The 11070-nt window shown below is 32.7% G+C and overlaps 1 protein-coding gene across 2 annotated transcripts; it reads left to right on the forward strand.

Moving 5' to 3' along the window:
* The first annotated feature begins 627 nt into the window (after nt 1-627).
* LPAT5 (lysophosphatidyl acyltransferase 5) lies at nt 628-6645 on the forward strand. 2 transcript variants are annotated; one of them, XM_028261156.2, is made up of 5 exons: nt 633-942; nt 1051-1068; nt 3575-4318; nt 4624-4754; nt 5989-6645. In XM_028261156.2, exons 3-5 carry the CDS (start codon nt 3723-3725, stop codon nt 6396-6398), a joined length of 1137 nt encoding a protein of 378 aa, XP_028116957.2. In that variant the 5' UTR covers nt 633-942; nt 1051-1068; nt 3575-3722; the 3' UTR covers nt 6399-6645. The 2 variants fall into 2 exon arrangements, with proteins under 2 accessions (XP_028116956.2, XP_028116957.2); XM_028261155.2 differs by lacking the exon at nt 1051-1068 and having other exon boundaries at nt 628-942.
* The last annotated feature ends 4425 nt before the right edge of the window (nt 6646-11070 follow it).

Here is an 11070-nt window from a genome sequence, read left to right on the forward strand (position 1 = left end):
TTAGAAATTGGGCGCCCATGTGGCATGACCCTTAGAACCTTTTGAACCTCATCCAAATGGGTTTTGAATTTGAATTCAAACCTATTTGGATAGCCACTCAGGATATATATCTATCATATCATGATATGGATAGATGATATAGATATCAGATATTATCTCATTTAACAAATGAATAAATGAGATAAATAGAATATATATCTGATATATGAGATATGGGTGATTAAGTGGAAAAAACAACGTATGTTTTTTTTTTTTCTTTCCAAGATACTGACTCTCTCCCAAATAACAATCAAAACCATTTGCACTGTGGTTTGTGTGGGTGATATTCAATATTGTAATATCACTTCACTGCTGGGTTGATTGACTAGATTCAAGAAGTACGTGATTTATCCACGAGGTTCTATCATCAAAAGGTATGATCTAAACATTTTATTCTGCTGCATGTTTTATACTTTTGATTTACATCCGATTCGTAGCTCGAATTTTTTGTGGCTCGAAATCCTAAAACGATGTCGTTTTAGGATGTTTTTTTATTCTCTTACCGATAAGATAATATTTTTCATACCATTCGCGCCTCACTTTCTCGAGCTATGGAGCATTTTCCTATATGTTTTTGCCCAAAAAGCTGAACCAGTTGTTTTAAGCCCAAAACGATGGAACTGTATGAAAAGGTAACCGGACTGGCTCCGCTCGGATGTCGGTTGGTAGCAGTACCACTGACTCACTCGCAGCAGAGCAGGGGAAATTTTCGTAATTTCAACCATTTTCACATTTAAAAAAACAAAAACAGCCCACCGAATGCTCTGCAATCTGACACTGGAAATTCAAACACGCTCCTTCATCATCATCGTCATCACTATTATACACTTTCCATTACTCATCAGCTCCACATTTTCGACCGTTACAATGGCTTGATCATCGCCTCTCCATTCAAGCAAAAAGGTTTATTTTCATATTCCTTGCTTCATCATTCTAGTAAAAGTTTTGCATATTCCTTGCTTGTTTCAGTACCTCTCTCTCTCTCTCTCTCTCTCTCTCTCTGATTTGCAGATCAATCGATCAGCTATGGTTTGTGTTGTTCCTCTGATCCTCCATTATGCTTAATTTCACTGCTTCTCTCAAGCGATTCAATGCTCTACACCACTGTTCATTTATATAATCCGTACATTGTATCCATTAGGTCACCCATCTCTGCAAATCAATCAGACGTCAAATATATATTATTTTTTTATACTGGCACGCACATTTGTCGATTGATTATAATATCAAAAGATGATTTGGTTTTGTTTTGTTGTGTTTACGAAATGTTCAATTCATTTGAAAATACAAATTTGTTTTTCTTTTTTAACGTATGATTTTTATGATTTTCTCTCATTATCCGTTTGAGCAAGCTGTATATTAGGTGAGCATTGAAATGCCTAAGTTTTATGATTTATATCGTTCAACCGTTTTGGTCTAAAAAAGGGTTTGTAACTAATGTTATTAAAACCACATTGATTATGTTTTTAAGGTCTCTATTGAATAACTTTTATGGATTCTGTAATTACAATAGAAATTTTTTCAACAAAGACGTGAATTAGAAGGATTGGTCAACCAAATATGAATTGAATGCTGAACCTTTTATATACCTTAGAACAAAAACATATTAATTTGATCCCATAAACGGAACCACCACCCAATAGTATGTTGCCATCAGAAGCAAAACCCCATATTGTTGGCAACGAGTTATCATTCTCTCTTTCTCTGTATGAGTAAATTATATCAGTAATCTCTATACTTTTGTCATTTTTGTTTTTATAATTTTAATCAACTCGATTTTGATCTTATATCTTTTAATTTGTCTCAATTTGATCCTATTGATTACAATTGTTTGAATTTTTTTAATTTTATTATTATTATTATTATTTTTATTTTTTTTTATGGAAAATCTGCTTATGAGTGACATGTGTCATGCTTTTAGAGCAAATTTATATATTTTATCAATTTACTAAGTTAATCTTAATCAATTTAGTGATCAATTTCTGTAAAAAAACCCAAACGGTATTATCAATTGGATCAAATTAATACAAAATCTAAAATTAACGACTAGAATTGAGTTAATTGAAAGTGTACGAACTAAAATGACACAAAAACAAAAGTATAGACAGTGTAATTTAAACTTATATTTATATTATGTATGAAAATTTTCTAATCTATGGATAAAATATGATAAAAGGGTGTATCAACTTATGAAATGTTCAAGTTCCCAAATGTTTGTGGTGTTTAGCATGTTGGTATGATTTAAAAAATACAAATTTATTTTTTAACTAGTGCTCTTTGTAACATATGATTTTATGATTTTCTCTCGCCATTTGTTTTAACAAGCCATATATTTGGTGAGCATTGAAGTGCTTAATTATAATTATATCATTCAAACGTTTTAAGTCTCAAAAATGGTTTGTAACTTATGTCTTAATTGATTGTGGTTCTTGGTTGAAAATGTTACAGCTAGTCGCTTTTGCTATCTATATTGCTTTTGTCATCTAACCTCCTACAGATACCATTCTAATATTTGGACAGTCTTATTGATTTCTCATGCTCTCTTTCATCCGACTAACTTCATATACTATCTTCTCATCATCTATTCCAAAAGGTCATGAAATATTTTTTTTCATGTATATATTATTTTATTTGATATTTGGGATGATCAACGAATTGTTCCTGAAGTCTCTGCATTTGTGAGTGCATGCTTGCAGAGAAGCAACAGTCGAATCCTGGAGAGTAAGCCATCATAACATATTGCATTGGGGCACGTACTCAGAGGGGTGTGATATGCCCTCAAGAATAGTGAATACACGTCTGTCTCTATCCATTAGTTCTTGCAACTGTGTTTTGTTTTATCTCTTTGTTGTTAAAAAATTAATCTATCTTATTTTAATTAATTTTTGTGATTTAATAGGATATTATTTTTAACCCCTCATTCCCAACACAAGAGATGTAGGAGTTGTGTATTCTCACAATGTAAACTTATATATCAAAACTACGAATTTTACACATGTTATTAATGCACATTAATGAGAGGTTGCATCTGTGCAGTTTGTGATTAATTTTAATGATTTAAGTGCAGAGTGGGTTTCTGCAAGACTGCAACTGGTTTTGTATTCGGATCGAAAATGCTCTGATTTTGTTGTTACTAGTGAGTGAAAGTGCTTTTGTTGTTAAAGCACTGATTTTGTTATTGCTATTTCTTTTATAGCTGTTCTGTGTTAATCATCTGGAGAGTCCCACCTATAGTTTTTGCACAGGCTTCACTAGGTTTATTATAACCACAAAGTAGTGGGCTTACCATGCTAGCTTCTTCGTATAAGATTATCAATATGATATCTAAAATGCTAATGAATGCCAAATGGTGATCATTAGCCTCAATTTTATGTGTAAATGTATATGAGTATGTGAAAGGTGTACTGGGATTCCAACTGTTTTGGCATTGTATCTATCTTAATGACAGGACTGTCATTAGCATGGCTGATATGATATTATTAAGCCTCGTAATGACATTCCTTTTTTTATTTTTATTTTTAATGTTTTTTCCCAGAGATATGAAGAGTTTCTTCATCCCCTTGTATACAATTCAGAACTAACTGCTCTGCCGGACCTGATTGCCGTTTGGAACATCTTCATTGAATTTTTGGTGATATCTAATATTTTTATTAGATATCACAGTGTTGAAGACCTGAAAGCAAATGGAAGCAGATGCAAATTCGCAGATGGAAATTCACAGTTCTCTCAATTCAAGTGATCGACCCAAGAATCGTGCTCTAACTCCAATACGAGCATTAAGGGGTGTAATTTGTTTACTTGTGTTACTTCTAACAGCGTTTATGATGTTAGTGTACATTGGCTTTGTGACTGCCGTCATCTTCCGATTTTTCAGCCTACACTACAGCAGGAAAATAACATCATTGTTCTTCGGTGCCTGGTTAGCTTTGTGGCCTTTTCTCTTTGAAAAGATCAATAAAACTGAGGTGGTTTTCTCAGGAGAAAGTGTTCCTGCAAGGGAACGCGTTTTGCTTATTGCAAACCATAGAACCGAGGTTGATTGGATGTACTTGTGGGACCTTGCATTACGTAAGGGACGGCTTGGGTACATAAAGTATATTCTTAAGAGCAGTTTGATGAAATTACCCGTATTTGGTTGGGCATTTCATATTATGGAGTTCATTCCAGTAGAAAGGCGGTGGGAGGTTGATGGATTGAAAATGCACCAAATGCTTTCAACTTTTAAGGATAATCGAGATCCTCTTTGGCTTGCTGTTTTCCCCGAAGGCACAGATTTCACGTAATTTCTTACATCCTTTTTGGTTTTATGAGTATCTTAGCATCTCTGTTTTTGATATGATCAAGTTGATTTATTAGTATATTCCAAAATTTAGTGATTACTGATTACTTTTGGAATTTAGTGATGTTAAAAGCCACATCAATGGCTTTAAGTTTTGGATTTTAAGGACATATAATATGGCACTATATATCCTTTATGCTGACAAAGCATAACATGTATTTCTATATAGCAATTAAAACTTTATGGTGGAATCAATGCTTTCTTTCTCTTTTCATATTCGTAAGTTTCTTTTCATTTTAATGCAGCGAACAAAAGTGCATTCGAAGTCAAAAACATGCTGCTGAAAATGGATTACCAATCCTTAAGAACGTCCTGCTTCCAAAAACAAAGGGTTTTTTTACATGCTTGGAGGAATTGAAGGATTCTTTGGATGCAGGTTGTTTTATGCTCCTTTTCTTACTGTTTCTGATATATATTATTTACAGTCTTTGTTTATTTCCCATTCTGTTTGAAGATGATGGTGGCATGTACGGCTGCAAACGAGTTGAGTTGAGTTGAGCTTTGTAGTACTTGAGCTTGGCTCATTGTTTATGGAGCTCAAAAATCAAGTTCGAAGTCTGCTTGGCTTGAAACTCAATAATGAAGGAAAAAAGTTCAGCTCCATAATCAAGCTTGGTCGACTCGTTAAATATCATTCTATATTACAATATGTATATATAACACGGTTTGCATGATTTAATATGTAATAATATATTTATCCTACTACTTCAAAAAATAATGAACTCGCAGAGCCATACTAGTTGAGCTTATTCTAATTCGAGCTTGACTTGTTTATTAAATGAACCAAAAATCTAGGCCAAGCTCGTTTATATACGTAACGAATCAAATCGAGTCGAGCTGAGCTGAGCTCGCAAGCATTAATATTGCTTTCCAACACCTCCATACAAGGATGAACCTAGAGGGGAGGGGGTAAGAGGGGGCGATCCTCCCTACAATTTCAAAACCTCCGCTATTATAGTAGTATTAATTATAATTATAATTATAATTCTTTTTTTTTTTTAACAAATTTTAAGTGGTCATCCTTTCTTAATTTTTTATAAAATTTAAGTGGTTGCTCCTCTATATCTATAAAACACTGGATCAAAGTATAAAATTAAAAAAAAATAAAAATAAAATTAGACAATATAATAAAATTAATAATTTTTTTTTATAACAATCACTGATAACAAGTCCTATTTTCCGATAATAAAACAAGGTATTAGCTAGTGATTTGATCATGTTCATTGAGGAAGAAATTATGTAAGATTTTAAAGTTGATTCCATCATAATGCTTTTAATGACATGAAAGAGCGTTAAGCACAATTCAAGATATCTCACTTTAGTAAATAAATCGTTTTCATGACTGCTATCTTTTTCAATATGGATAAAAAAAAATTAGTTATTTGTAAATGTTTTCTTCTTATTTTTGCTTTTTATATGTCGGTAGAAAATTGATATTGCAATCTATACTTTATATTTGAATTTTTTGTTAGTATGTATATTCTTGCAATCTATACTCCATATGAAATCCATAATTTTGGGTTTTCGCATACTTATCATTGGTGGTGTTATTTTTTTGAAAGAATATTTCCAACGCGTTTTAATCCACTAGTTTGTCTTTTATTTACCAGTGTATGACATAACCATCGGGTACAAGCATCGTTGCCCATCGTTCTTGGACAACGTCTTTGGAGTGTACCCTTCTGAAGTTCATATTCATGTTCGTCGTATCCCTATCAATGACATCCCGGCATCTGAAGACAAGACTGGTTCATGGCTGATCGATACATTCTCTCTCAAAGACCGGTTGCTTTTTGATTTCTATTCACAAGGCCATTTCCCTCACGAAGGAATAGAAAAGGATCTGTCTATTGCAAAGTGTTTGATGAACTTTCTGGGCGTTATTGGCTTGACCAGCGTATGTACGTTCTTAACCTTTTTCTCATCTGGCTGGTTCAAAATATACATCTCTTTAGTTTGTGCATATCTGGCTTCTGCTACCTATTTGCACATTCGACCTTGGCCGTTGTTGGCTGTGTGAAAGCCAGATTCATGTCTTATCTATACATGTATTGATCAAGCACAATTTTCGGGGCTTTAAACTCCAACGGTTAGTATCAATCTTTTCTCTCCGTTAGCATGATCTGGTTTCTGCCTTTGACTGTATGTTCCGGTTGAAGAGTGTTGTTGGGAAGTGTGTTAAAGTTTCAAGGCACATATGTAACACATTTTAGTTGTTGCATTATGTAGTGTCACTATATAATGATCAATATTAGGTCTTTTGGTAATTAGATTTGTTGTAGTAAGGATCAAAATTTCGATTTGGTATTCTGTTTCGATTACCTTGGAAACGAAAATGTTTTGGAAACGTACAAGAAATGACGAGAATTTGGAAATGTATAAAAATGTTTGAAATAAAATTAAAACCTTTGTAAATGTTAACATATTCTCAATAATTAAACAATTAAACATTTTCTCTATAATTAGAAGCTTATACACAAAGGGCCTTGTTAGGCAAAGAGTTCACTATTTTAAGAAAAAACATTAACCAAAATAAAAAATTGTACTAGTAGTATGGATGAACAAAGGGGATAAAGACTCCATTTCCAGTCTTTATAAATAAATAAAAAAAGTATTTTACAGTAACAAAAAAAGAGAATAGTCAATTATGCTTGTTTAATTTTCTCCTCTCAATCTTTTCTCGTCTCTTTTCTAGTTCCTCAAAATTTTAAATAAATTTAAGATTGTTCTTTTCAAATATTTCTTTTAACATAAAGAGACAAATAGAAATGACCATTGTTTGATATCCCTAATAGGTGCAGAAAAATACAATGTTTTAGTATTTTCACCAACAACACTGCTGCGTAGCTCGAATTTGAGCTTGGCCTGAATAGTTCGAAATTCATTTTGCTCGTCGTTCGGCCGATTGTCTGGTAAGAAGGCTGACAGTCACGGTCGATAAGATGACAATCGCGGTAGACAAGTGTTTCACCTGGTTGTCCGGTTCGGTCCATTAGAGCCCATCCCTTTCCGAGCTACAAGGCATTTTCGTTTCACCAAAACACTCTAATCTGATGAAAATATTAGACTTTTAGTATTTCATTAATATTTCATTTTGATTTCCTAGAAAGCCAAAACATTCTGAAGAGTTTCAATGGAAAGGCATTTCGCTGCCTTTGGTTTAGTTTTGAGAATTAATTTTGAAAGATAATTTTTTGAAAAGAGTTGATAAAATTTAAAAACCTGTTTAGTTATATATTTTGAATATAGTTTTTATAAATTTAGAGTTTTGTAGTTTGGAATTATTTGTAATTTATTAATTTATTTTTTTGTAGTTGAATAGATGTGTAGTTTCATTTTTGGTCCTTGATATTTTAATTTGAATACATTTGCCCTCTAAATTTTGTTTTTGTGTCAAATAAGGACAATTGTAAATGAGATTTAAGTTTTTTGATGGAGAATGGCACATGACCATCTTTTAAGGGCAAAATAGTATTTTTCTTTTTATCCTTCCCTCTATAATTCATCTTCTTTCTTTCTTCCCCCAACCACCACCTCCGAACATTACCACCCTATGCATAGCCACCAACCACCACTAAAACACCTCCTCCTTGACCTTAAACTAGCAAACAATCGCGCCACTCTACCACCCTTGAACCGCCATCAGAGCATCACCATCAAACTCTCTCTACCCTGCGACCCTCACCACCGTAAATCCAACTTTAAATCCTCACATCGAAATCTGCCTCTTCAATGAAGTAAAGTAGACCATTGAATCCACTGCAATAACTTGTAGTGAAATTTTTATATACACATCAGACACACGCATATATATACACATACACAAATATATAAAAATTGAAATGGATTCTACCCATGTGCTCAATTCTTTTGCTTGTCTCATATATACACAACTCGCGCGCGCGCGCACACGTATATGTATATTGAATTTGTGGGGGTGGAGGATTGATGGGTTTTGTGCAATTATTTTACTTTTGTTTCATATATATTCACACACACACAAACATACATTGAATTGAATTTGTGGGTTGGAATGATGTGTTTTACACAATTAGATGTAGAAATAGTTTATAAGAGCTTTAACAATTGGATTTTGGTGGTTGATGGCAGGGTCTCAGTGAAAATAACAAGAGAGCTATTAGAATCTTTCCCTTTTTGTTTCATATACATATATATATATATACACACACATATACAAATCAATCTCATAACCTCAATTGATTACAAACCAAATTCCCATCTCATCAACAATGACCAATTTCAGCGTAATATGTTGACTTCAAAACGGGTGGTTTGAGCAAGGAGGTGGGTAGGGTGATTGATATGTGCAGAGAGGGGTTGTGGAATGGTCTACATAGTGAGGATAGAAAAGGTGGTTTGAGCAAGATGAAAATGAATCGATGGATGATAATTTGATCTAAGAAAGAAAGAAAGAGAGGGGAAAGTGAAGTTACGAGTGAAGGAAATGGAAGGAGGAACGCGTACTGGTTGTGTGTTGCCATGCAAAGTGATGAATCTGGTGATATGGAATTGGTAGGTAAGCAAGGTGAGTCAGTCAACTTAGTAAGTGACTCAAAGTGAATATATGAACTCAATAGGCTAATATATATTTTCTTTTTTGCCCCTAAAAGATGGTCATGTGCAATGCATGTGACTATTTTCCATCCAAAAACTTAATTCCCATTCATATTTGTCTTTATTTGACACAAAAACAAAACTTGAAGGGCAAATATGTTCAAATTGAAATAGTAGGGACCAAAATGAAACTTGGGAAAACTATAAGGACCTTTGGTGTAATTTTCCTTTGATTGATTGATATATGTGAGAGAAGGAGAGATGAAGTGATTGATTGATGTGTAGGATGTGAGAGAAGGAGAAATGAGAGAGAAAATAATTTTAAAAACAAATTTAAAAAAATTGTGAACCAAACAAATTTTTAAAAATTTTTTATTTCAAAAATTGATTTGAAAATTCTGCAAACACATCTTTTTTGTTCCTTGGTCGTACGCTAGTCGGGTTATGCACATTAAGCCTAAATCTAAATGTGGTTAAACTCTAGAAATTGAGCCAACCTCATATTTTTAACTCTAGAACAAATGATAATTTCCAGTTAAGGAAGTTTCAATCCTGTTGGTAAGTTATTTGGAATTTGGAGTGACTGCTGTGCGGGGTGCACAACAGCCACTGTTGTGGAGCTAGATAGGCCCATTTTGGAGGGTCCATTTCGATAATCCAAACCGTTCACATTTTAGAATAAATCAATTAGAACATACCTCCAAACAATCAAGTTAATCGGATATCGTTTACCCATTCATCCACTCATATTTGTATTTACAAAAATAAATAATAATTGTGATTTAAAGTGTTAAAATGAATACAAATGTGAGTGGATGAAAGAGTAAACGATATCCGATTAACTTAATTTTTTGCAAGTATGTTCTACTTTATGTATTCTAAAATGTGAACGGTTCGGATTATCGAAATGGGTCTCGAAATGAACCAATTTAACTATACAACAGTGGCTACTATGAACCCCACACAACTATCGCCCCAAATCCAGTTATTTGCAGTTCTACATCCATATTAACAATGCGTTTTGGGAGCGTTCTCAATTACTTGAAAATTTACCAAAATCCCGCGTGGCCAGCCACTTCACTGTGGAGGCTGTTTTTATTTAAAAGAAAGAAAAAAAAAAATACAATAACTTAAACTTAACATAATTCAATTAATTAAGTTATCAAATTGTATTGTATTGCTGATATTGAAAGAGAACAAATTCATATCAATTTAATAAGTGATTATTAAGAAGCCTAATGTTCATAGCAAAAAAAAAATATATATATAAATAAAATAAAAGTAAGTTTCACATAAATAAGTAATTATCAATTAATTAAGTTATTAAATTAGGTTATCAATATGAGATTAAAAAAAAATGGGAACCCATCTCATCTGAATGGTTGTAACGCCTTGAAATTCTCACAAGAACATGCCAAGATAGACACAATAATATACCCAAGAAGTCATCTTTCTCATTGAAAGAGTTAAGAGATTACAATTCCTCATGTACGTTCCCATAATACAACAGTGGCTACTATGCACCCCACACAACTGTCACCCCAAATCCAGTTATTTGCAGTTCTACATCCATATTAACAATGCGTTTTGGGAGCGTTCTCAGTTACTTGAAAATTTACCAAAATCCCGCGTGGCCAGCCATTTCACTGTGGAGGCTGTTTTTATTTAAAAGAAAGAAAAAAAAAATACAATAACTTAAACTTAACATAATTCAATTAATTAAGTTATCAAATTGTATTGTATTACTGATATTGAAAGAGAACAAATTCATATCATTTTAATAAGTGATTATTAAGAAGCCTAATGTTCATAGCAAAAAAAAAAAAATATATATATATATATATATAAATAAAATAAAAGTAAGTTTCACATAAATAAGTAATTATCAATTAATTAAGTTATTAAATTAGGTTATCAATATGAGATTAAAAAAAAATGGGAACCCATCTCATCTGAATGGTTGTAACGCCTTGAAATTCTCATAAGAACATGCCAAGATAGACAATAATATACTCAAGAAGTCATCTTTCTCATTGAAAGAGTTAAGAGATTACAATTCCTCATGTACGTTCCCATAATATCTGGGATTCGTATCCCAATTCAATGAATTAAATAGT

The sequence above is a fragment of the Camellia sinensis genome, chromosome 3, assembly GCF_055761805.1.
Source record: "Camellia sinensis isolate YWXY chromosome 3, ASM5576180v1, whole genome shotgun sequence".
NCBI lineage: Eukaryota > Viridiplantae > Streptophyta > Magnoliopsida > Ericales > Theaceae > Camellia > Camellia sinensis.

What these genes read in the sequence shown, in the direction of transcription:
- LPAT5 (XM_028261155.2), top strand. Translation starts at nt 3,723, where the DNA reads ATGGAAGCAGATGCAAATTCGCAGATGGAAATTCACAGTTCTCTCAAT. An exon ending in CCCGAAGGCACAGATTTCAC is followed by an intron (nt 4,319 to 4,623) that starts GTAATTTCTTAC and finishes ATTTTAATGCAG; the next exon opens with CGAACAAAAGTGCATTCGAA. An exon ending in GAAGGATTCTTTGGATGCAG is followed by an intron (nt 4,755 to 5,988) that starts GTTGTTTTATGC and finishes TTTATTTACCAG; the next exon opens with TGTATGACATAACCATCGGG.